Source organism: Centruroides sculpturatus, unplaced genomic scaffold (genome assembly GCF_000671375.1).
Source record: "Centruroides sculpturatus isolate CEXI.00-Female unplaced genomic scaffold, Cexi_2.0 scaffold263, whole genome shotgun sequence".
Taxonomy (NCBI): Eukaryota; Metazoa; Arthropoda; class Arachnida; order Scorpiones; family Buthidae; genus Centruroides; species Centruroides sculpturatus.
The window spans coordinates 488,547-514,836 of record NW_019384587.1 but is presented as its reverse complement, the minus strand read 5'-3'; the positions used below and the strand labels follow the sequence as shown (position 1 = coordinate 514,836).

General features: G+C 33.0%; 2 protein-coding genes across 3 annotated transcripts in view; one reads left to right on the top strand and one right to left on the bottom strand.

The window, feature by feature from the left end:
• Positions 1 to 862: 862 nt before the first annotated feature.
• LOC111624676 lies at positions 863 to 2,526 on the bottom strand. The gene is made up of 5 exons (XM_023367586.1): positions 2,168 to 2,526; positions 1,513 to 1,758; positions 1,318 to 1,453; positions 1,111 to 1,240; positions 863 to 1,037 (listed from the first exon to the last, which is right to left on the bottom strand). Exons 1-5 carry the CDS (start codon positions 2,449 to 2,451, stop codon positions 952 to 954), a joined length of 882 nt encoding a protein of 293 aa, XP_023223354.1. The 5' UTR covers positions 2,452 to 2,526; the 3' UTR covers positions 863 to 951.
• Positions 2,527 to 3,834: 1,308 nt separating this feature from the next.
• LOC111624662 (AFG3-like protein 2) overlaps positions 3,835 to 26,290 on the top strand; it is a 43,968-nt gene continuing 21,512 nt past the window's right edge. Inside the window, exons 1-6 of one of the 2 annotated variants that reach the window (XM_023367567.1) lie at positions 3,835 to 3,853; positions 4,243 to 4,358; positions 12,307 to 12,490; positions 21,301 to 21,394; positions 23,386 to 23,527; positions 23,601 to 23,675. In XM_023367567.1, coding sequence (XP_023223335.1) covers positions 4,272 to 4,358; positions 12,307 to 12,490; positions 21,301 to 21,394; positions 23,386 to 23,527; positions 23,601 to 23,675 — 582 coding nt within the window. In that variant the 5' untranslated portion in view covers positions 3,835 to 3,853; positions 4,243 to 4,271. Of the gene's footprint in view, positions 3,854 to 4,184; positions 4,359 to 12,306; positions 12,491 to 21,300; positions 21,395 to 23,385; positions 23,528 to 23,600; positions 23,676 to 26,290 lie in introns of those variants that run through there. The other variant, XM_023367566.1, reaches the window with a different exon arrangement.

The window sequence follows — 26,290 nt, the reverse complement described above, 5'->3', positions numbered from 1 at the left end:
AATACAGTAGAGCGTCGTTTATCCGAAAGTCGGTTATCCGAAAGAATTCCAGTCGGCCTAAAGTATAATTTTTATTTGTTTTTATATTTTTCAATGTATTTATTTCGTTTGTAAAACATAAAGAAATCATTTTTAACGATACAATAGCCACGATTATTATTTTAAAAAGTTTACGTTAGGCTTAACATCGACGAAAATTCAACGCGAAGCGACACGCAACGGAGAAAAATTTCAACACGGGATAGGTTAATATATTTTTCGTACATAATCAGTTATCCGAAAAATAAATTATCCGAACAACCCCAGTCCCCAATTGATTCGAGTAAACGACGCTCTACTGTATTTACATTAATGATGTCTCCAAAGTTCAGCAAATTTTTCGCAGAAAAATAATTTATCAGGAAACACGTACTGTACCTGCCGTTCGATGCGCCGCTCCACGACGAAAACAAGCTTAAGCAATGGCGTCGTCGAACGGTGCACACTCGGTAAGTAATCCTACAATTTTTTGTTTATAGCATAGTTTATACGGATTATTCCCAAAAAATTATACGTATTTTGGAAATGTTGAGTCAAATTAGTCTAGAATCGATTAATTTTATGGAAGAAAACCTTTCAAACAGCCGTAGTCACGTGCCGGGCTGTGATTGGCTCATGTATTTAAGGATTCGTAGAACATGAATTTCTTAAAAAGAGGAACGTATCTACCGCGTTATAGGGGGGTCAACTGTAAATAACACCGTGTTTCTATATTAATCCTCCAGGCGGCTACCGAAAATTGAACTTTCCGTGCAAAACTTCGAAAAACGAGCTCAAAATCAAGAGAAAAACTGAAGATTTTTCAAAGTTAATGCTCTTTTTTTTATTGTTTCCTCGCCGAATTCATCAACAAACAGTTTTCACTTCAGTGAATTAAAATTTATTCCAGGCTTTCGAAGTTTCACTCGCCGCTTAATCGAATTCGGAGCCAATGGCGATGCTCATTTCGTCGTCGATGACCAACGTTTTGTGATACCACAAATTAGTGTCCACGGCAACTGAAAATTCCAATTAAACGATTTCAATTGCTTTCTTTTGTTGGTTTTTGATTATAAATTTGCAATTTCTTACTGATATCGCCTGTTTCCACCACCGCTTCTAACGTCTTGCACGAAGAATAGCATTCGGGAATCGGCTCCAACGTCCATCTTTTCCTTCCTCTGATCTGAGCTTGCCACGAAGGATAATTCACTTTGTCGATCTGTCACAGATAATAAACGGCATTTAACAATAGGCTTTGATCAAAATCAATTTACCTGAAATTTTACGATCGCTCACGTGAAGATTAGCACCATAACCCGGAGTGCCCATAAAAATCCAATCCATTTTGGACGTTTCCGAATGTTCAGGTATAAAATACGGTCTAGTGTAGTGTTTTCTTAACAAATTGGCCACGTTCGGATCGCAGTTGCCCCTACAAGTGTACGATGAAATCGCCATTTTCTAAGCAAATTTCGCGCGCCACTTACTTACCAGCCGACGTACCACGGCTCTCGACCCTCGAATAGAACGGCTTTTTCGTAAGGCATGTGGAAAACCTGGCTCAGGTTTTTAAATTGCGTGTTGTAGGGAAAGAACTGGCAATCGACCTTAAAATTGCTCAGAGCGGGGCTGTCTTTCTTGTAGACGTCCTTAAAGAAATCGTAACTAAACACCTCCATGGCCGTCCAATTTTCTGTCGCGTCCGTAACGATGACGGGTGTTCCCGAGTAGGCATACCTAACACGACAAAGGAAACTTTAATGTTGCACCATTTAAAATCGGTATTTGGAGAGGCAAGCTGTTAAAACAATACAAAAGAACAAACACGGCTTACGGAAATGCTTACGTATAAACATTTCCGGAAGAATTATTCCGAAATTCGATCGATGATAATATTTTGTAACCTCTCGAAGGACCTTTCCTTTATATGTGGGGCGACCCAAAAGTCAGTTGATTACGTTTTGCACATCCGGATAAGTCGACTCGTAAACAGAATTCGTTAAAGCCCCGCGAATAATAACGGCAATTTAGTCTTTACTGCGGTTAACTGACTTTTGGTCCTCCCCGTATATGCCAAAAACACGGTTCTAAAACAGTAGCCCGCCGCATCGTAACTAATGAATATCGAAATGCGCAATATTCATACATCTTTTCGAATAAGATCGGCGAAACGTCGGAAATTCTAGGAACGTGAGTCAAATTTTCGCAATGAGAACAATCGACCGGAGGCATGAAAACGTTCTGAATGAACGGGGGCATGTCCACGGTGCACATTTCTTCATGGATTTCGATGTTTTCCCAATAGAACCAGACGCGACTAAGTCCTTCTCGAGTGTACAACTCATAATGAATCGTCATCGCCATTAAACAGGTCAACAGACAGACACACAGACGAGCGATAAACGTCCGACCCTCGTCGCCTATTAACATCTTCACCGAAGGTAAATTTTCCACTTGTTCGTGATTCAAGCCGAGTTTTTTCGCTTTTTCGTAAATTTCACTAAATAAAACTTCTGCTTCGTGACGCTTCTCCATCTTGAAATAAACGAGTTCGCATCCGTTCAGAAAGTTTAATTTTCGGTAGCCGCCTGGCGGATTAATATAAAAACGCGGCTATTTAAATTTAAATTAGTGTGCGCGCCCCCTGCCGCATACTTGATTTAATTCTTGTACAGTATGTAGTATTTATAACAAGCAATTTCTTACAAGTACTGAAGAAATGTATTTTTTAAATGATAAAAGTATTGCTTATTATTTAATACTTGTATAACAAAGTTATACATACTTTTATCTTTACTTTTTTTTAAAAAACATTAAAAAATTATGAAAAATGAATTTCTATCGTCTCTTTAGAGAATCTTTGTTTTTATATCCATCATGTGTTTCTGCCATGTTCACAATGAAAGCAGCCAGGTTTTCTAACAAAAATTTAGTACGGTTAAGTTGGGGATCCGGGATCGAATCCGGACGAGTCGAAAAATCCCGGGAATTTTATCGGGGCGTGATCCATCCGGTTTTTTTTTAAAACTCTTTCCGCCCTGTGGGCACTAAGAGGGCCTCTTTTTTCAAGCCCATTATGGGTTCGGCCAGGCCCACAATGGGGCTGCCGGGTGGTGAGGGACGGGCCCGACATATCCGAGCGGACCACCCCCGAAAAATTCCTGGGGATTTTTCGACCCGTTCGGATTCGAGCCCGGGTCCCCCAGAGCGGAAGGCTGCCACCTTGACCGCTCGGCCATCCGGCCACAATGATCCATCCAGTTATGTCGGGTTCGGTTCCTCATCATCCGACGCCCCAATGTTGGTCTGGCTTGCTGATAAAAGCCGTCTTAACGCCCACAGAGCTAAAAGTGCTATATATATAAGAAAATCTATGAATTATTTCTGCTACGTAACGCTACCGCCGAACTTTTGGCCGGAGCATACCTCTATTGGTTATTGGTTATAACAAGTTGGGCATCAGCTACACCGGCTAATTCGGCCTGTAGAAAGTGAAAATTCAGTGGATAGTATTAGTAATTGACTAGTACGCGCGGAAATAATGCCTTCCGGGAGGTCTCTAGTTGAGTCGACGACTGTGGAGACACTCCCAATAGAGGAAAAAAACTAACAAAATTTGTTAAATTTTGTTCTTATAATATATTTGATTAATATTAATTAATCTAATCATTACAGGGTTATATTAGGTTTACAGTGGAAAATTATATTAAAACGCAATATCAAGATGATCTTTTAAGTTTATATAGAATGCGAAGTTAGGATTGGTTGCGGTCTCTATATCAGCCAATCAAACAAACAGTTTGAACCTCGTTTATCTCACCATCGATGCAACGTATTTAACTTTCTTATTATTAAAATATGAAAATTTTGAATGTTTTTAATATTTAAAATTAATTTTCGAATAATAAAAAATAAATATGCGATAAGNTAAGTTTATATAGAATGCGAAGTTAGGATTGGTTGCGGTCTCTATATCAGCCAATCAAACAAACAGTTTGAACGTCGTTTATCTCACCATCGATGCAACGCATTTAACTTTCTTATTATTAAAATATGAAAATTTTGAACGTTTTTAATATTTAAAATTAATTTTCGAATAATAAAAAATAAATATGCGATAAGTTAAGTTTAATTTATATAGTTTATGAAAAATAATTACGAAATTAAAGTTGGTAACTTGAGATTGATTACTCGAAATGTGCTTTTCTTACATCATTATAGGATAAGCCTGTCGAACGTTAACGAAAGTTATGGCTTACAGATTCGTCATAAATACTAGAAAACTCGAAAGAACTTTATTTAAAGTTCTTCTTCAATCAAATTTTAAGTATTCTCAGGTAAATATTTCCGCGATTTAGCATAAATGATCAATTTCGTGTCGTGGATCCGAGAAAAGTCTTCAATTTCCATAGATCCAGTTCGTTTTGGAGTCTTTCGATATAATAAATTATTGTTTAATATTTTTATTAAATTTCTATTAATTTTCAGGTAATTACTTTTATAAATTCGTTATCTTCATAAAAATGAAGTAAATGCACCACTTCACTGTTTGCATTTACATTAAACATACGAAATTTTAATGTTTGATTAAATAAAATGTTCTAAATTAAATTATATATCGTTGGAAGATAAGGAAAAGGTATCTATTTACTTACAATTCGAGTTGTTTATACTTATTTCATACTTAAAATAAGCATAAACAACTACTTTTATTGATGATGCTTTCTTTTAATTAGTTCATTTTGATTTTGTTGAATCATAGATGAGTTGGCATTAATATTGAATTGTGAATACTGTATATAATACACTGAAGGAACATTGAATTAGGATTTTCGTCTAATATTGTGTTGGACCTCTTGTGTGGATTGCAGGCAGTTGCATTCCTTGGCATCGACTCCGCCACCTGCCAGTAGTGTTGTGAATTGATGTTTTGCAGCGGTCTTTGAGTGTCCTACAGGCCTAAATTCCTATGGAAGATGTTGCGGAGTTGCAAGCTTGAATATGTTACACTTCGTCCCAAATGTGTTTGGTGGAGTTCAGATTGCAAGACGTGTTCTTGGCCTCACAGATGGCTCTCTGGTGTTCTCGCCGTGTTGAGGTAACTGGAAATGACTTGGTGGTGCATTGTTCTGCTGAAAGTACTCTGTGTTGCCTGTATACACAATGTTTATAAAGTGGTGCATATTAACCTGTATCACTCACCATTGAGGAATGTTGTCAGTTGGAGCAGGGGTCCTGTATTATACCTTGAAAACATCTCCAGACTGACACTTCCCCACCAGCTGACTGAACTACCCACAATGATTTTATAGTTTTGTGGTGTTTGGGTTGGACTATAAGTCTTCCATTAACTTTAACCACAAATTTTGAATCAGGCAACTCATTTCCAGTCTTTGACAGTTCAATTTTGGTATACTGTTACCCAGGCAAAGCATTGTGCCTAATGGGTCATAGTTGGAAGTGACTCTCTTGTGGGTAAATGGCTCCTATAGCTCATTGCAATGAGTTAATCATTGCACTAATTTGTTGGCACTCTTGTCTTTGTGTTAAGTATTGAGATAGGTTGTGATTTGTCATGTTGTTCCTGTCACATGGATAGTTATAATGCACACAAGCCTGCAACTATACTGGTTGTTGGGCCAAGACAGTTTTGTCTTACAATGGGTATCTTTCTGCGCAGTATACTTGAGACACTGTTGCATGTGGGAAGACCAGAGTCTACACAATCTCTGAAATGGAGTGGTCCATACATTTAGCTCCTATAGTCTGGCTGCACTAAAAATTACTGTGGTCTTTTTGTTTATCTATTGCCTGTATGACAGTTGACTTGGTACATTAGGTCAAAGATGGCAGGGTTGTCAGCTCCAATGCTGTACTAATTCTAATTCAATGTACCTTCAATATTTATCAGTAATAAGCAACCTTTTTTAGATGTGAGCCACATGCATTTTTTCGTACAAATGTTGCAGGTTTTTAGGCTGCTGAGTATCAACACAGTTCATAATCATCAGTAACACTAAGTATTAAAATATATGCTAATTATATGCAAACTAATAACATAGTTTATTCACATCTTTTCACTGAGTGAGTTTAGTTTGAATATTGTTGTTTATGAGTATCAGCTAGATTAGGGTTGCACAATGCCATGAGACAGTAAAAAGGAAAATAAAATTATGTTGCCAAAGCCTAAGGGATGCATACTAGGGTCTCCTACAAACTGTGTGTTGTTCATCAGTATAATATATTTTAATGCTTATTGGATTGCCACAGAAAGAATTACTGCTGCTCAAGTTGAGTGAACTTTGAAAAATTATTATTGGACTTCACGCCGGATATTAGATAAGCAAGTTGAGAAAATTATCGTCTAGGCGTTAATAACCAACATAATCTATTGCTCATGTGCGTCAGCACCAAGCGCGCATGTTTTAAATTCTCTGTTTTAGTTCTATTTCGATTTTATTCCAATGCTGGTTTGCCGTTGCTGTAATTTGAATTTGAAGGATATTAACTGTTTTTTTAACCTGAAGAAGACGAAAATAGTTTTGTTGAAATGATTTTGTTGAATCATAGATGAGTTGGCATTAATATTGAATTGTGAATACTGTATATAATACACTGAAGGAACATTGAATTAGGATTTTCGTCTAATATTGTGTTGGACCTCTTGTGTGGATTGCAGGCAGTTGCATTCCTTGGCATCGACTCCGCCACCTGCCAGTAGTGTTGTGAATTGATGTTTTGCAGCGGTCTTTGAGTGTCCTACAGGCCTAAATTCCTATGGAAGATGTTGCGGAGTTGCAAGCTTGAATATGTTACGCTTCGTCCCAAATGTGTTTGGTGGAGTTCAGATTGCAAGACGTGTTCTTGGCCTCACAGATGGCTCTCTGGTGTTCTCGCCGTGTTGAGGTAACTGGAAATGACTTGGTGGTGCATTGTTCTGCTGAAAGTACTCTGTGTTGCCTGTATACACAATGTTCATAAAGTGGTGCATATTAACCTGTATCACTCACCATTGAGGAATGTTGTCAGTTGGAGCAGGGGTCCTGTATTATACCTTGAAAACATCTCCAGACTGACACTTCCACACCAGCTGACTGAACTACCCACAATGATTTTATAGTTTTGTGGTGTTTGGGTTGGACTATAAGTCTTCCATTAACTTTAACCACAAATTTTGAATCAGGCAACTCATTTCCAGTCTTTGACAGTCCAATTTTGGTATACTGTTACCCAGGCAAAGCATTGTGCCTTGTGGGTCATAGTTGGAAGTGACTCTCTTGTGGGTAAATGGCTCCTATAGCTCATTGCAATGAGTTAATCATTGCACTAATTTGTTGGCACACTTGTCTTTGTGTTAAGTATTGAGATAGGTTGTGATTTGTCATGTTGTTCCTGTCACATGGATAGTTATAATGCACACAAGCCTGCAACTATACTGGTTGTTGGGCCAAGACAGTTTTGTCTTGCAATGGGTATCTTTCTGTGCAGTATACTTGAGACACTGTTGCATGTGGGAAGACCAGAGTCTACACAATCTCTGAAATGGAGTGGTCCATACATTTAGCTCCTATAGTCTGGCTGCACTAAAAATTACTGTGGTCTTTTTGTTTATCTATTGCCTGTATGACAGTTGACTTGGTACATTAGGTCAAAGATGGCAGGGTTGTCAGCTCCAATGCTGTACTAATTCTAATTCAATGTACCTTCAATATTTATCAGTAATAAGCAACCTTTTTTAGATGTGAGCCACATGCATTTTTTCGTACAAATGTTGCAGGTTTTTAGGCTGCTGAGTATCAACACAGTTCATAATCATCAGTAACACTAAGTATTAAAATATATGCTAATTATATGCAAACTAATAACATAGTTTATTCACATCTTTTCACTGAGTGAGTTTAGTTTGAATATTGTTGGTTTATGAGTATCAGCTAGATTAGGGTTGCACAATGCCATGAGACAGTAAAAAGGAAAATAAAATTATGTTGCCAAAGCCTAAGGGATGCATACTAGGGTCTCCTACAAACTGTGTGTTGTTCATCAGTATAATATATTTTAATGCTTATTGGATNACAATTTATCACAACAGACAAGACATCACACTCATTGACAAACACAATAAAATCATATACATTATAGACATATCTGTTCCAAACACTGTATAAAACATATGCAGTGAAAAAGTCAGCAAGTACACAGAACTCGCCCAGGAACTAAAGCATCTATGGAGGATGGATAGAGTGCTTATTGTACTTGTCGTTCTCTCCTCTAAAGGTGTCATACCAGACACGCTACACAAAAGCCTGGGAACATTAACATTGAATAGAAACACACATCACACTACAGAAGGCAAGTATTTCGAATGCATGTCATATTATTAGGAAATTCCTGAATACAGACACACACTGATACACTTATTTAATTTTTGTCTTGTTTTGGTTACTATGCTTGACTCTGGTTCGGCATAGTACACAGCCATCGGTGTCAACCGAGTATAACTCACAAAATAATATTAATAATAGGTTTATGGCATTACGAAATTCCACTAATAGTATCATATCATACGTTTTTGAGGGGAATAACATTTTGGTGTGCCGTGTTGAGCCATTTCGAGTCATAGGTGTGCCGCGAGTAGAAAAAGGTTGCGGAACACTGGTATAGATGACTCACATCAACCATTAACTGGTGTGAACACGATTAGCACTTTGTTCAAATTTTAAGATCCAGCTCATTTTGAATTATAAGAAAACCTGAAGAAGAGCCAAGAAGGGGTTACAAAAAGAAAACATTTGTTGCTCAAGTGCTAATCATATTCATGTCAGTTAATGGGTGATGTGAGACATATTTTATATTCATCCTGGTGTGCTGTGCAATTATGTATTCAGTTGACATATATAATTAATCATATATATCTTTTATCTTTTCATCTTTATTATATACAGAAGATGCACTAACTTATAAGTACTGTATAAACATTAAATTAATTAAAGACAATAACAAAACATTCTAGAGATCATTTCATAATATTTACTATACATAAACAAACATCACAAAATCTGATAAATTTGTAAAGCCAAACAATCACTGGATTACATTGGCTACTTTTCTGCAATTATATTTAATTAATTACTAAATACAGTGGGTGATCGGTTAATGAACATAATCTGTTCCAAGACTTTGTTCGTTATCCAAATTGTTCATTACCTGGTTATCGATTTACCATAGGTTTTTATGGGAATTTGATTAATTTAATTCATTCCAGAGACTCCAAAAAATAAAAAATATATACTTTTTTACTACATTTATTTATATGTAATAGTGAAAATACATATACAGTGGGTGATCGGTTAACAAACATAATTTGTTCCAAGAGTTTGTTTGCTATCCGAATTGTTTGTTAACTGATTATCGATTTACCATAGGTTTCTATGGGAATTTGATTAATTCGTTTTGGAGACTCCCAAAAATTAAAAAATATATACTTTCTTACTACGTTTATTCATATGTAATAATAAAAATACATATATACACGGTCTTGCATTTTTATTTGTCATGGTTTTTCCACTTATGGGGGTTAAAGAATCTCTCCAATGTCGATTGCTTTTCTGTCTTCTTTGTGAATTTTCAGAAGTAATTAACCGCATTGTAATTGTAGAGATCCCTAGGCCTATTAACCTCAACCTGGTTTGGATGCCATTTTAAGACCGTTGTTCTGACATCCTCCCACTTCTTCAAAAGATCTTTAATAGCAGATATCAGCATAAATCTGCTTTTTCAGAAGAAAACATAAAAGAATTATTTCTATCAGAAATATAAAAGGCTGGAATTACAAGGGAGAGTTTCAAAGTTTGGGGGAATACTATCCGATCAGTATATACTGGGTTGAATGTCAATGTCGACATCTCCCACACACCGAAAAGTTTCGAATTGTTGCCTGAAGACAAAGGAAGACCAATCGGTATTCGTTATTTTACATCACTTCTTCTTGTGTTTGTTCAGTGATTTCTATTCACCAGATATATTAATAATTATACCAAACCAAGTTAAATATTTTCTATAAAATTAAAAAAAAAATCTATACTACTTACATTTTAATTTGTGTTTGCATTTTAAACATACTAAATACGGAACCTGTTATCGGTGTAATTTTGCGTGAAAAAATCTTCCTTTCACAAACGTTTTTGAGCTGTCCAGATAGCTCTTCCTCAGGTATAGAAAAAATTCCGACGGAACACTTCGAAAAATGGAACGTAGATATTTAAATAAAAAACTAATCTAAAAATAGAACGCTGATGTTTAAACAAAAAATATGAAACTCGTATAACGAACGATCATTAGGACGGTCATGCGCATTCGTGCGCTGATGTTGATATTTATAGATCGTTGTTTATGAGTGCCTGCCACGCTATAGAAAGATTAATCTCATCTTTCCGATTTATACATGTGGTCAGGTGGTTAGCCTTGCAGATGGATATAGCTTCTCGCCATTTTAGATGTTCCAGGTGGGGCATAGTGTCGATGATATCAGCTTTGTCGAACTCCGGTTCTATATCGAGATCGGATGCAAAGGTGGTTAGGGCTATGGTGTACTGCCCATGCCGAAGGTCTGCTTGATGCTCTTGTATTCTGGTGTTTAAGATCGCTTGGTTGAGCCGATATAGACAAGGCTCTCGTTACATCTGTTATCTTTCAGCGGGATAGAGTACACACTAGGAAGCCTGCTACGAACTGGACTGCCTTTTCCATTTCTTAGGATGTCATAGATTGTTGGGCATCTTCTATAGGCTATTTGTAATTGTTGTTTTCCGGTGATCTCAGCGTATATCGCTTTAACATATGGGTTAAAGGTGACTGGGAGGCGTGTACGTTCATCCTGGTCAGTATTGGCCTTTGTCTAATTTTTTCTATACCTGAGGAAGAGCTATCTGGGCAGCTCAAAAACATTTGTGAAAGGAAGATTTTTTCACGCAAAATTACACAGGTAACAGGTTCCATATTTAGTATTTCATCCCCGGTGTCAGAGTGAAGTTTAATTTATTTTAAACATACTAGGCCCACCACCAGTGGCCAAGTGGTTTTGTTCATTGAACACTGGGCATTCAGTTGTGGCATCCCCTAAGCAGATCGCCCAAGTGTTGCATTGCCATAACTTAACAATAACATAACTTAAACATACTAAAGAATTAGATTAGGAGTAGAGTTAGAACATCTACACACTAAAAATTATATAATTATAAAAATTGTAACTTATGATTTTGTCTTTTTTAACTCTCTGCTCTATGGACATTAAGAGAGTCTTTTTAGTGAGCCCATTATAGTTTTGGCCAGGTGCATAGCCTGTGATGAGGGATGGGCTGGCCGTGTCCAGACAGGCAACCTCTGAAAAAAATTTGAGTTTTGACCTATCCAGTTTCAATCTTGGATCCCCAGAAATAGGCTGCCACCTTAACTGCTTGACTATCTGGATGTTTTTATAACTATTTATATATAACTTTTAGAAGATGTCTATAATGTAAATAACTTTTTATCATCACTTTGTATGATTCACAAGAACTTATTATAAGTAATATATTTTCTTAAAGATTAAATTACATTGTACATGAGTGTCTTCAGAGGAAATAACGGGTAAATTAATTTTTATGAAAAATATTTAACTTTAATTGTTTTTATTGTTAATGTATAATGTGTTTAGAGTTACACTAGGATATCTGTATTTCACGATTGAGTCTCATGAGAGTTGTCAGAAATAATTGGAAAATATCAGATATAATTGTAGTTTTTCTTGTATTATTTTTTAAAAATTTTTATACAATTTTATATGTTTACTTATAAAAATTTGTAACTTTGTCATAGTCTTATGAGAATGTTTAGCTAAAACATGTAATCTACTTGGTAAAGTCACAAGAATATGTAAATGTATGTAAATGTGGCTCCATACATTTAGTATTCACTGATTGCCAAGAAAACATTTGGCCAATACTAGCTAGTGTGGATGATTTAATTGTGAATAATATTTACTTTTCACCATTTTCCACTGCTTGCTGGTATATTGTGCAAAATTAAAGGGGGCAAATAGGCAATTAGTCTGCGATTGGCAAATATAGAATGTGTGGTATTACTTTAATGCTAACAGTTTTAAATCTTTAAGAAAAGATGTATGATTCATAAGAAATTATTACAATTGATAAAAAGTTATTTATAGACTTTCAGAGCCTAGAAGTTCTAGCCCTAGTTATAACTAATTCTTGTTATAGTTGTTATTTATAATGTTGTTAATGTTTCTAGGTTCAACAAAACATCAAACATCTTCATAATAACCATGGAAATATTTCAATTTCGGCATTGCTTACTCAGTGGAGGAACTATTGCGAGAAACCACCAAAAGGTTTTGAAAAATATTTTCCAAAGAATAAAAAGCCTTCGCCAACTGAAGAGAAATCTGCAAAACCGTCTAAACAATCAGAGAAAGGTAATTTTTTTAATTAGATCTATATAATTACTTGAAATGAAATTTTGGTATATGAAAATTAAATAACTGTAAAACAACTGACCAATATGACAAGAGTCTGAATATGACATCATTTATGGGATAAGTTTATCATTGTGAATGCAGTACAAAGTTAGACATGTTCATAGATTATACTGTATTAACTGAAAAATTTTATGATGATAATGTATATAGTCCATAATCAATAAAAATATTAGGGTTAATGTTTCTTTTATTCAGCAGTTTCTTATTTATAATTACTAGTTTAAATTGCCAGTATGGATCAGATTATATTTGATTATATTAGATTGATATGATATTTGGTTGTGTACAGTTGACCCCCTATAATGCCGTAAATACGTTCTACTTTATAAGAATTTCACATTGTAGGAATCCTTAAATACATGAGCCAATCACAGCCCGGCACGTATGCAGTTTATGGACTACAGCTGTTTGAAAGGTTTTCTACTCAACATTTCCAAAACACGTATTATTTTTTGGGAATAATCCGTATAAACTATGCTATAAACAAAAAATTGTAGGATTACTTACCGAGTGTGCACTGTTCGACGTCGCCATTGCTTAACCCTGGGGTAGTGCAGTGGGGTGTTTTGCCACCCCCAACGTTTTAAAAGTTGCACTATTCATAGATTTCGCAAGAAATATTTGTGTCCTCTTCAGTAGCTTCATGATTTTATGTATAGAGCATGCTCAGAAATTACTACGATGCTGCAAAAATTCCAGTAAGAGAAAAACAACAGTTCTCAATGGGGTGTCCAAACACCCGACAGTATTAATTACATTTTTTTTAAATTTTACAAATATTTATTTAGTTTTTTTAATTTTTCAAATAACTATAATGTGACCACATTTATTATTTATAATATAGATATAATAATCAATGTGAATAAAAATAATTTAAGTTTATTTTAATTCAAAATGGCTGACTTTCATAAACACATTGAGAAAATACCAAACATAGCAAGTTGCTTGTCATTTGCAATGAGTGCCAAAGTACAATGTCAGCTATTGAATCAGAGTGACAAAAATGCTTAAAAAACAATTTAGATTTTGACTATTGGTTTAATAATAAGATCTAATGTAATGAGTTTTGATAAATGTTGTTTTTTATTTTCATGGATTTATGTACTAATATAATATGTAATCATACTTGAATATAATCATATGCATAATAACACATGCCTTTACCAAATGAATGAGTAAATCTTTATGAATTTTTACTTACATGGTTTATGGACCCAAAAAAATGTCAGGGTGGACAAACGCCCCACTGCACTAATGCCGAAAAAAAACTCAGTGCACTAACGCAGGGTTAAGCTTGTTTTCATCGTGGAGCAGCGCATCGAACGGCAGGCGTGTTTTCTGATAAGTTATTTTTCTGCGAAAAATTTGCTGAACTTTGGAGACATCATTAATAGAAATAATTTTTATGGCTGTTGAATAAGAAATGTTTTTTTCATAAGAAATGTATAAAATTACAGTACTGTATTAGACTTACAGTACCTAATTTATATACTGTACAGACGTTAGTAAACTCAACTTACCCGCCTAAACTCTCCATAGCGTGTAAGTAGTTCAGCTGCTCGTCCACTATTGGTCCAGATTCGACCAATCTTGTCACAACACGAGTTGGCGATGACGTTTTACCGCATTTTACAAGTCTCTTTTAGCATCTTTATACGAATCGGTTGCAATTTATTCGCTGCAATATACGAATCCGCATTATATAAACCTGCGTTATAGGGGGGTCGACTATAATTTTTATAACTTGACAGGTGAGATACAGGTTTTCTTTTGCCACAGTCTGTCTCTGAGTTCCACTGGTATTTTGGGATTAATGTTATGCTAGTTATGCCAAATCTCTGCTTCTGTATACAGCTTGAAGGAGCTGTAAACTTATTGTCTTTGAAATGTAGCTTTAGGCAATGAATCAAACGTATAGAGCACAGATATGATATAAATGTGTCATGTATTGATTAATGTATTATATTTTATGGAATATAAAATGTAACTTTGTCCAAAAAGAAGGATCAAAATATTTCTCTAACTCTTATGTGAATTTGTGAATAAGCTAATGAATTCTTCAAATTGCATGTACCAGTATTTGTGGTTATTGGGTATTTTAATTGTAAATGACTTCTTTTAATATAGTTCAAGCTCTTGTAGAAACTGGAAATTACAACAATAAAATAAAAACCACAACAGAGGTACCTTAAATTACTTCCAGTAAACATTTAATAAGCCTTCTTTTAAATTTCTTTTTTTCCATGATAGATAAAGGTGTGCATCCTAATTTTACTATTGTTTTTTAACCCAAATATAATAAAAAAATTTTTTTGGTGGTGCTAAGTGTCAAAGGCACAGGATGGATTAAACATGCTAAATGCTTTTTGGTAAATATTCTGTGCTGTAATAGGGATGCATCATATATGCCATAAAATACAGTAAGCAACATGTAGTACAACTTTTTTCATTATATACATTAATAATGCCAAAAGAAAAGTATAATTGTTATCAATTAAATTAAAATATCCACAACCGTGAGGCAGATAATAGTGAGGGCTTATCAGACCAAATGATGGACACAAACGCTCAGAGATTAAAATGAAAAAAATTTAATAAACACAAAAGGTTACTACATAAGTATGGGTTTTTTGGGTTATAAGTATGGATAAGGTTACTACATAAGTTTGGGTTTTCATATTTATGTAGTAACCTTTTGTGTTTATTAAATTTTTTTCACTTTAATCTCTGAGCGTTTGTGCCCCTATAATTGTTATCTTTAGGTCTTCAGTAAAATGTCAGATCTAAGACATTTAGATATTTCCATAATAACTTTTCTGAGTTATACTTTGTTGTATAGCCAAAATATAATTGATTTAAACAAATGTCAAAGTTTATGCCAAACTTTGCTTACAGTAAGGCTATATAAGTGCTTTCATTATAAATAAATATATTTAATCACTAATAGAAATTTGTGAGTTGAACAGATAGTAGAGAAGCAGTATGAAAATACTTAATTTGATTTCCATTGTTTTTAATTGTTACAGGCTAAATGCACTAGCACTTACAAGCAAACATATATAGTGTATCTATAGGCTTTTTAGTAAGTATTTTTTTATAATTTCTATGCATGATCATAGATTTAAAGCCTTGAATTTATGACATTTTTTCATGGTATAGTAGTTAGGATAATTTTAAGCACTTTGAGCATCCTCGACCCAGTTTCTTTTGATGCATTATAAAGATATAGAACAAAAATATTCATTTCAGTAATGAGATGAGGCTGTCTATGGTCTGGTATGCTTGTATGTTAATGCAGCCATGACACTAGTAATAAACTTCCAAAAATAAACATAAACAAGGTTAGGCTTTACATAAACTGACAAATAAGATCATTATTTTATTAAAATTAATTATTTCTGATGCATTATGTTATATTTGGATTTAATTCAAATTTTAAGTTAGACTAGCAATTTTTAGGGATATTCGTAGTGGAATCTTTTTCCATTTTTTGAAGAGCTGAATTGTACAAAAGTCATGAATAGTGAAAATACAAATGACTGAATGAATTCAGAAAGGTTAATAATGCCATCTAGTGAGAAAAATGGAAATGATGGCAACTGAATGACATGACAGAAAACAGTGAATTCTACTTATCTTTACTACAATTTAATATAGCAGTAAGGTTAATAAATAACTGCTGCACTGACAGTTCTCATTTTGTTTTTATTAATTTACATTTTGTCTTGTTAGTGAATTATTTTGTGCCATTTTTTGTAAGTTACATTGACTAATCCCTCTGTTAAGATTTTAACAATTGGTAAACATTGTTCAAAAGCATCTTTATGTTATGCCATTGGCTTTTGCTAAAGAACCTGTTCTAACAAAAGCAAGATCAAGAAGAGAAGCATTTGCCATTTTTAAGAAAGCTGTAAATGCCATTTTAGTTAGAAAGACTGTACTTTGAATACCCATACTGATTCTAAATTATTTAGTACTGTAATTATTTGAGAATAATTTGCAGTTATGTATGTTTGAAAATGGTTGTGGGTTATGTGATGGGGCAGGCTATTTTTAAATTTTAAATTGGAATTACAAACTCATCAAACAGATTTTCCTTGGTGTAAAGTCAAAAAGAATGTTTTCAGAAGGCATGGAAAATCTGTCACACACCGAAGATATACGGTAGAGCATCGATTATCCGAATACCAATCAACTGAAACATTGGTTAACTGAAAGTGTTCCAGTCAGCAAATTCAAATTTTTGCTAGTGCTGTGGTGCTGCAGCACTTTTTACCTCCCTGCCAACCTAAACTGTAGGCATTTAGTGTACTACTTTGTATAAGATATGTATTTGTAAGACATATGATGCAAAATAGATACAGTACAGTTTTGTGTTTAATATATTTTTCGTAAATGATCAGTTATCCGAAAAATCACTTATCCGAACAATCCCAGTTCCGAATTGTTTTGGATAATCTATGCGCTACTGTATTCTTATGCCATTATGATTTTTCCCAGAACCATCATAGACATGTACTCAAACCTTGCCCTTGATGATCATGTAACATTGATTAATCCCTCTTTTAACAATTGGCAAACATTGTTCAGAAACATCTTTATGTTATGCCATTGGCTTTTGCTAAAGAACCTATTTTAACAAAAGTAAGATCAAGAAGAGAGGCATTTGCCATTTTTAAGAAAGCTGTAAATGCCATGCAAAAAGGCAAGGTTACACAAATTAGGATTTGATTTAAGTACCAGGCCTGGACTTTATGGGAACCAAAAAAATATGATAATCCAAAACAACACTTATGAGTACAAATTCACAATAAATATTTATTAAATTGATCAGTAGTATATAAACAACAACAACAATTAATTATAACAAGAGGTAGAGTATATATTTCAATTATTCACAAAGTCAACAAAAAATAAACAAAGAAATTCTTTGATTATTTGATCTGAATTAATTTGATTGTATATAAAGTCAAAAATCAATTCAAATTCCACCAAGAAAAATACTCAAAGTATACATTTCCTATGCTGATCACTTATTAAGAACACCAGAGATGTTTCTATGATGGTTGCTTCGGGAGCTACTCCACACTACTGATGGATGTATCGTCTTTTATCTGGTTCTCCATGTAGCTCTGCACTGCCCTAGTTAAATTTGTTTGCATCATGGGATCAGTCACTGGTGCAAATTACTATCTTTTGCCTTTTTTTTTAAATTTAGCACATTGAGGGTTTAGGAGTTTCTGTCCTGAAAAATAAGACCCCAAAAAGAAAATAACTATAACTAAAAATAATGCCCAAAACCTAAAATAGCGATCAGACTTCAACTCCTTACAATTGGACAGCCAATACAATTAAAGCATTGGCCTACTGGTAGGGAGACCTGGGATCAATCCAGGCAAGCAACACCCCTGGAATTTTTTGTTAGTTTATCTCAGATATGTTTGGTTCCATTCTCACTACCCGGTTGCTTCATTGTGGCCTTGCCAAAACCCACAAAAGAATGATTGAAAATATGTTGAAATATTTGAAATATGTTGAATATGTTGAAATATTATATATGAATGAAAATATGTACAGTAGAACCCCGATTATTCAAGGTAATATGGACCAACATTATCTTGGATAACTGAAAACTCAAATAAAATGGACAGCACAGACATTTTGGATTAAAAACTAATAATATAAAAGCTTTATATGGTAGTGCATATACAGTAAATTTCTTTTTATATCATAATGAATTTAATCATATATTATTAGAACATTTTTTACATTATTTATTATACAGCTAATATTGTATAGTATAATAGTTTAAGAATAAAGATGTGTATTATTGTAGTTACATTTTAATATGAATGGTTTGTCTCACATTGAAGTTAAATGTTAAAAGGTAAAAGAAAGAAAGAAATTTTGGAATACATGTTATTGTTTTAAAGTTTCTTTTATGATAAGAAAGGGAGATATAAACACAACAGATATAAAGAATAAATTTTATAATTATATTTTTACCGTTACTAATATTAATTTTGAAATTTTTTTTTCAATAAATAAATGGATGGAATAAGCATTAAAAATTATCTTTATCTTGCAATCATCTTGTTTTAATGATATTTGCTTTGGTTGCACAATTGCCAATTTTGCTGTTCTCATTTTGCAAAATGGTAATAATAATCAAATTCAATATGTAAAAATAAATTGTATTTTTTTTACTCTGTTTTTGCTTTTGCTAGTGATATCTGTTGGTACTAAACCTAGTTTTCTGTGTTGAATCACAGCTGACTGATCAACACTTGAATTCCCGTCATTGGATTAAAATTATTTCATATCTCATTTTTTTCTGAGTTTATTTTAACATACAATAGAGCATCGTTTATCCAAATCAATTGGGGACTGGGGTTGTTCAGATAATTTATTTTTTGGATAACCGATTATGTACGAAAAAATATATTAACCTATCTGGTGTTGAAATTTTTCTCCGTTGCATGTCGCTTTGCGTTAAGTTTTTGTCGATGCTAAGCCTAACATAAACTTTTTAAAATAATAATCGTGGCTATTGTATCGTTAAAAATTATTTCTTTATTTTGTACAACAAAATAAATATATTTAAAAATATAAAAACAAAAAAAATTTATACTTTAGAAGTTAATGTAGTATCAAAAATGTTCGATTCAGCACGACACACAGTCCTTGGAAAAACACCACACAAAAGTGCCAGTGCTACCAGCTAAAACACACACACCAACAAAAAAAAATATTGGAGTAGCCCAAGACATAGCCAAGGGTTGCAGTGCCACAGCACTAGTGGAAATTTAAATTTGCCGACTGGAATGCTTTTGGTTAACTGACGTTTCAATTGACTGGCTTTCGGATAAATGACGCTATACTGTATATGATTATTAATGTGTATGAGGATTGCATGCTACTTGGTTAATGCTGATTTCCAATGCTGTTTCAGATCAATAAATAGCTACAGAAAAATTGTTGTTGTAGTTAGGTAATGTTCATGTATTTGTAAGACTTTCCTATGTGGCATGTGTTTAGTATGGCAGCCATCTGTAATGTGTTGTGTGTACTGTTGTGAAGCCCTAATATTTCTAGACTTCTGTGTACTGTGTGTGTTATGATGTTTTTGCAAGAAAGGACTATGGGCAAAAGTACAACCTCCATTCTCTACCCCTATTCATTCTTCATTGGTGCTTTATTTTGTGGGCAAGTTCTGAGTATTTAATAATTTTTTCAGTGTATGTATTCTATATATTGTACTAGCTTACCCGTCGTGCATTTCTGCGATCTCAGAAGAAAGGAAATTCAAGCAAACTCATTATGATAAAATTCAATTTACATTTCATTTTTATTGAAACTTATTATTATTATTCATTTTCATCGGAAAAATATTTCAAAGTGTCGTTTCAATTCAATTTATTTATTGGAGTGTTTGTGGATACACGATATTTTTTGTTTTTTCGTCTGGTGCATACACAAATAAATCGGAAGGTTTTTCGACGCGTGAGCCGGCCACATACAGTTGTCCATGCGAGAAGCATGGATTCTCCAAATTTAGCCCACACACTGGCAGCGATTGTCAGAAGTGCGATATTCCCCATTTTTATATATATTTTTAAATCCTTTATAATTTTAATTATTTAATTGCTCCTTCCTCTCTTCCTTGGCATGTTGTGAAATTTCTGATAGTTGGATAATAAACTGTTTTATTGCAATTTGTCTTTTTAAATTATTTTGAGTCAATATTAAAATTTGGAAAAGGGGGGGATACCTAGATCGGTAAAATAGGCAAATTTCCTTCTACAACTTCGGTTGTTGTTCGGTATACAGTTAAAGTTTTAACAAAGTTCGAGTGAATATGTAATTAGCAAAAAAAAGTTGAAATAAAGTGATTAAACAAACATTATTACGAATATCGTAAATAACAGTTCACAAATGCATATATAGAAAAATTTTTTGAAGGGGAATTGTTTTCACAATTTGAAATTGATCGAACACACTGTGCTCGAATGCTCGTGTAAACACGCTCCATCTATCGTAGGATAAATGTACTATGCCAAAAACCTTCGTGGGAGTGTATTAAACAACTTTCCAAAGTTTCACGGCAATCGGATAAACGGTGTGGTAATGCATGAAGGGGGCACACACACACACACACACACACTCATTCATTCATTCATTCATTTTTATATATATAGATTTGGAACAGCTATGACTATGAAATGTGATATCTTGTTTGTTGTGTTGGATTGTTTTGTCTTTAATTATTGCACAGTCATAGTATATTTTGTGTTTGTTTTCTATGACCAACTGAAGTGAGTATTTGTAGTATGATTCTTGGGTGTGTAATAGTAATAGTTTGTGTTTATGTGCAAGCTTTTGATGTATTATGTTTGCTATTTGGTTATGTTAATGTAAATAAGACTACTGACATTTGTTTGTGCTAAAGGCTTGCATCCTGATGTAATGGATTGTATGGTTTCGTGTGTGATGTGGCATTTTTTACGTGTGTTATCTGTGAGCTGTCTTTTAAAATGTGCTTTCTGTAGTTTTTTTTTTGTATTTGTGGCCTGAACTTGTATGGCAATCATGAAATCTCCATCTCTTTAGAGAGACATTCTTTCATCAATCAGCAGTTTGATGTGGTCAACTGATCAGAATTGCAAATCATTTTGTCTCAATCATTTTAAAATTATGATATATTATTTCCTTTTATGAAAAATTTAACTAAATTTTTGTGCACATAGATCAGCCGAAAGAAGCTCCTTCAAGAAGCAGTTCGAGTCCAGGTCCAGGAAAGCCATTTGATTATGAATTTAACTTTAGTTTTGGAGGTGGAAAGTAAGTAAATTATTATAATAGATTGGTTTATTATAAAATATGATGAGATGAATGTGTATTTTAATAATTATCAGAATTATACAGTTCCCACATATATTGATTATTAAATATGTTACAAATGCAAATCTATTGACAAATTATGAATACATATGCTCATAAACATGCCAATTGGATAACATTGCTGATCTCTCAAGTATAATTAATATTATCCATTAACAATATAATATATGTATCTAATATGTATATACAGTATAATTCACTTATTGTAAATAAAGATGTTTTCATCAATTGTGTAATGTTATCAGAATTAGCATGTTCCAAAATACTTATAATACATCATTCATTGTAGAGTTTTGTTTATAATTATATTTGTCTTTCAATAAATTAGCACTTTTAAGCAAAGCTGGGGAGTCTGTATTGGCAGGAGTTGCTGTTAATTTTGGCAAATTTTTTTGTTGACTGACTTCTTGACTGACTTTATATTTTATAATTAGAAGCAGTTAGACAGTTTTTAAGCATAAGAAGTTTTAAAAAAATTGCATGACTATGAAGTTAATTATAAAAATAAGACTTTATAATAAGAGAGTTGTCTTGTTCTTTTTTCATACCTCAGGAAATAAGTCTTATGGTGGAATCAATAGGTTATTTAGAGAATTCTTGTCCACCACAATATGCAAAACATTACGTCTAAATAAAGGTTGACTCCACTGTACAGTCAGACCGTTACAGTCCTGGCCTCTTTGTCAAATGAAATTAATTAATCTAATGGCCTAATTCTAATGAATTTTCAAATTGAAATTGTTAATGAATTTCATTTGTAATTTAAATTTTAAGTGTGATTGCATTATGAACAGTTAAACTATTTAACTGTTTTCTTGGAATCCTACCCATTTAATGTTTGGAAATTAAAATTATGCTTTTGATTGATTGGCAAGTTTAAACTGTAAACAATTTCAAATTTCTTGCTGTTATTTTTGGTTAGAAAAAAATCAGTAGACTAATTTTGTTTAAAAACAATACAAACAGGCAGATAGATACTATGTTCAGATTGAATTCGTGTTACTGACAAAATACAAAATTTTTTCTTCATGTATGTTTTGAATAAAGCCGAGTTTGACTTCAGTGTGGAAGTGCACTTTAAAAAGGCCTGAGCTTGCTTACATAATGACACTCTCACTTGGAATATGTCTTGTTAATAACAATAAGGATGAATGGAGTGAAAGCCTAAAATTTTACTATTTTATTTATTTATTTTTTATTTTATAAAGAAAAGACACTATAGCCAGTTGGCCTTTTCCATGTGTCTACAAACAAAATAGGAAACTAGTAAAGCATGAAAAAATCAACAATATTAAAATGAAAGTCAATTGAACAAAGTTATGACAAAAAAGTTTTAACACTATTTTTTATTAAAATTTTTTTGTTAATGTATCAATATACATTACAGAATACAGAGTTGCTTTTCAACATTTCCAGGCTGTCAAGAGAGAAGAGTTATGGAATTTTCTCTGGGCCAGAAGAGAACTTAGGTGCCCACAGTGGTTCCTACCCCTATAAATTAATGTTACTTTTACTAACAGAAAAATGAAATCTTTAAGACTGCTATTTATTAATAAAGAAACATTTTGTTTTTCATTTTTCCAAAAAAATTTGGCAAAAGAGGGCCGTTCTACCTCTGGGTCCCATATATGCTCTTAATGGCCCTAAACCTTTCTATTAATAAAGACCAAAACATTTGAACATTCTTATCAAAATGTCATTTTTATTAATATTTTATTTTAATTAAGTACAATGCCTTAATCCTCAATGACTATATTTGTTTGTTCTAGAAACAATCCTCATTAAAAGTTCATTAGTCAGAAATGTCATGCCCAAAATAGAATTTAAATTAATGATTTGGCAAACAAGGAAACATTTCAGTAACAAACTTAGCTACCAATTGGCCAAACTTTCATAAACTTAAAATGTTTCTAATATATAATTTATTTCAGGGGCTCTAATAATCAAAACAAATTAATGACGATTGCCTTAATCAGTACTCTTGGAATATTAGGACTACTAGCCTTTAACGAAATGCGTTACAAAGAAATTACTTGGAAAGAATTTGTTAATTCATATTTGGGGAGAGGAATAGTAAGTAGTAGTAATGTTGACTTAATTATAAAAATGTAAGTTTATTTAATGTCGAATACTTTTTTATTTACAGGTTGAAAAATTAGAAGTTGTAAATAAAAAATGGGTTAGAGTAAAATTATTACCTGGAAATATGACTGAAGGAAATGTAAGAAATTATGTATATAATATAATCCTACTTTAACTGAAACTACCATTTCTTTGTCGATGAATTATAAATTAATTTAGAAAATATAAAAAGTAACGCGGTTCTTAATAGCAAAATTATGAAATTAATGTCTTGTATGATTATCTACATACTGTATAGATTATAACCAGAAATATCAGATACAAATCCTCAGTTTCCTGCATAGACTACACATACAATTTAATAGATGTCGTCTATCTATCACACTCAGGTTTCATCTTAAATCTTAATTTTATATATCACACAATTTATTTTTGCCTATATTAACTACTTTAAAATGGTGAAGAAAATTCCCCATCACGACATCGCAAACTACTTTATTGATTAAAAGAATATTAAAAAGTGGTGAAGCAAAAGAAAAACGTAACGATAAATAATAAAACTTTATTATTTTTTAATAGAAAAAAGTAAATTTCATTTCTCATAAATACTTCACAGATGCAACTTCTGTATAATTTATAATTAATAGCAAACAGATGTTTGAAATGAAAAATAAATTAAAATAAATCATATATAATAAAACTTAAATTTTTCATATAATTTAAAAGAAATTCTATCATCAAACGAAGAAATTATTATTGATGCAATAAAACTTATTCCAATTTTGCTGTTTTGCAAAAGGAAAAAATAAGAATTAAAATGATCTATATTTAATTTAATTAAANATAAAATGTGTGTGTGTGTGTTTGGAAGTTGACAGCCAGATTCCCTGTTGCTCTGTGGAACTCATGATCAAAACCGGGGATTTTTTGGGGAATGTTCTAACCTGGCTATGTCAGGCCTTATTCTTCACCTTCTGGCTACCCCCATTCTGGGCCTAGCAAAAACCACAATGGGATGTGATTTAAAAAAAGGGCCTGTTAGTGCCCATAGGATGAAAAGTAAAAGAAATTGTTTATCTAAATCAGAGGTGGGCAAATATTTTAAAAGCTATTTTCATATCCCAAGACTTATTTTGTTTAACGAATGTTATATATTTTCTATAAAAGTTTAGCTAAGTTATCACTTCTGATTAAAATCTAAAATAATTTTATACAGAGTTGTGTTATAGTCTGTAGGATGATTAACAACTTACACATATACTTACACATATCTAAAACCTGCATATATGAAATAGTGATGCCAGATAAAAACTGCATCACTCATAGCTTTTCATTTTCTGCTGTTTTGGAACATTGTTGTTGCAATAAAAACCAACAGAATAAATTGTAATATATTCTAAATGGATAGACACACACATGACTCAATAGAAAATTATTCTACTAAAAGAATATTATGAAAGTATGTTCGGAAAATAATATTAGCATGCATTACTATTAGTTAACATTGGGTAAACAATCAATCAATCATTTATTTAGAGGTACAAAAGTACATAACCTGATCCCGCTTGATGCATTATCAGGTATAATAGTACAAGAACAAATTATAATTAAACAGAAGATAAAAACACGTGCGGTTATAATGCGCATGTGCTATGCGCCTCTAAATTGTGGAGCTAGATACGTTGTTTTAGTTGTAACAGGAAAAAGATCGCTTTTTCCTGCTACTACACTGCATCTCCTGAAAGAATCCACAATAGTCCTTCCCGCGATAGCATTTTGTGGTCATGTCACTCTCCATATTTGCTGTATTTTTAGGTGACACGCGTTTTTTTCTGCCAGTTTCCCCACGACCAAATCTTAGGAGATTGCTGTCCAATGACAGGGATCCTACCTCCATTCTTGAAAGTCGGGGGTTTAAACAGAAGATAATAAACAGTATGAGTTTGATAGAATGGTGGATTGTAAAAACAATTAAAAAAAGTAGTAGTGTTAACATATGACATCAAATATAGAGGTTAAAGTAGATTAAATACAAACAATAAAATGTAACAATAATGATAAGTTGAACAAACAGTAAATAGATAGATTTTGCATGGCAAAATACAAACATATTAACATCATATGAAAGAATGTTTTCACAGGACAAAATTATGCAAAAATAATAGAACAATGCTGAATTAGTGGGCCACGCAGCATAGATACATTGTAAGAATTAACAAATGTTATTTATACAGAAGAAGTATAAAAATATATTAAACAGTTAAAATAGTTATGATCAAATTGAACTTAACAACTAAGGTTGAGCAGATGTCTGCTGTACAATTGGGCTCTTGTATTACAATAGAGTTTATTAAAAGGATGTTATCCTTAACAAGAAGTTCGTGTAAATGCAATGACAATGCCCAAGTAAACAATTAAGTGGCTGCAAGCAATCTAAAGTTAATTATTGCAGCAGAATGCAGCAAACTCTGTCGTAGTTCAGAGTGTTGAACTGTAGTTTTAGCTGAATAGTAGAGTTGCTATATATTCTGTCGATAACTCTACATATTTCACATGTTTTGGTTGAGATATGCTTCTCTTCCTGAGACACCATGTTTCCTGGAAATAGCATAAAGCAGGACATGTATGGTTCAGCACACGACACAGACACATTGCATAAATTCTGTAGAATAGCACTTTCAAAGCTCATCTCCATCGAAGCACATCCCTGGAACAGTGAAGCACCACCCACCGAAGAACAGCACTTCGGTAAGC

What these genes read in the sequence shown, in the direction of transcription:
- LOC111624676 (XM_023367586.1), bottom strand. Translation starts at nt 2,451, where the DNA reads ATGTTAATAGGCGACGAGGGTCGGACGTTTATCGCTCGTCTGTGTGTC. An exon ending in CCGATCTTATTCGAAAAGAT is followed by an intron (nt 1,759 to 2,167) that starts GTATGAATATTG and finishes TTGTCGTGTTAG; the next exon opens with GTATGCCTACTCGGGAACAC. An exon ending in GAGCCGTGGTACGTCGGCTG is followed by an intron (nt 1,454 to 1,512) that starts GTAAGTAAGTGG and finishes GTACACTTGTAG; the next exon opens with GGGCAACTGCGATCCGAACG.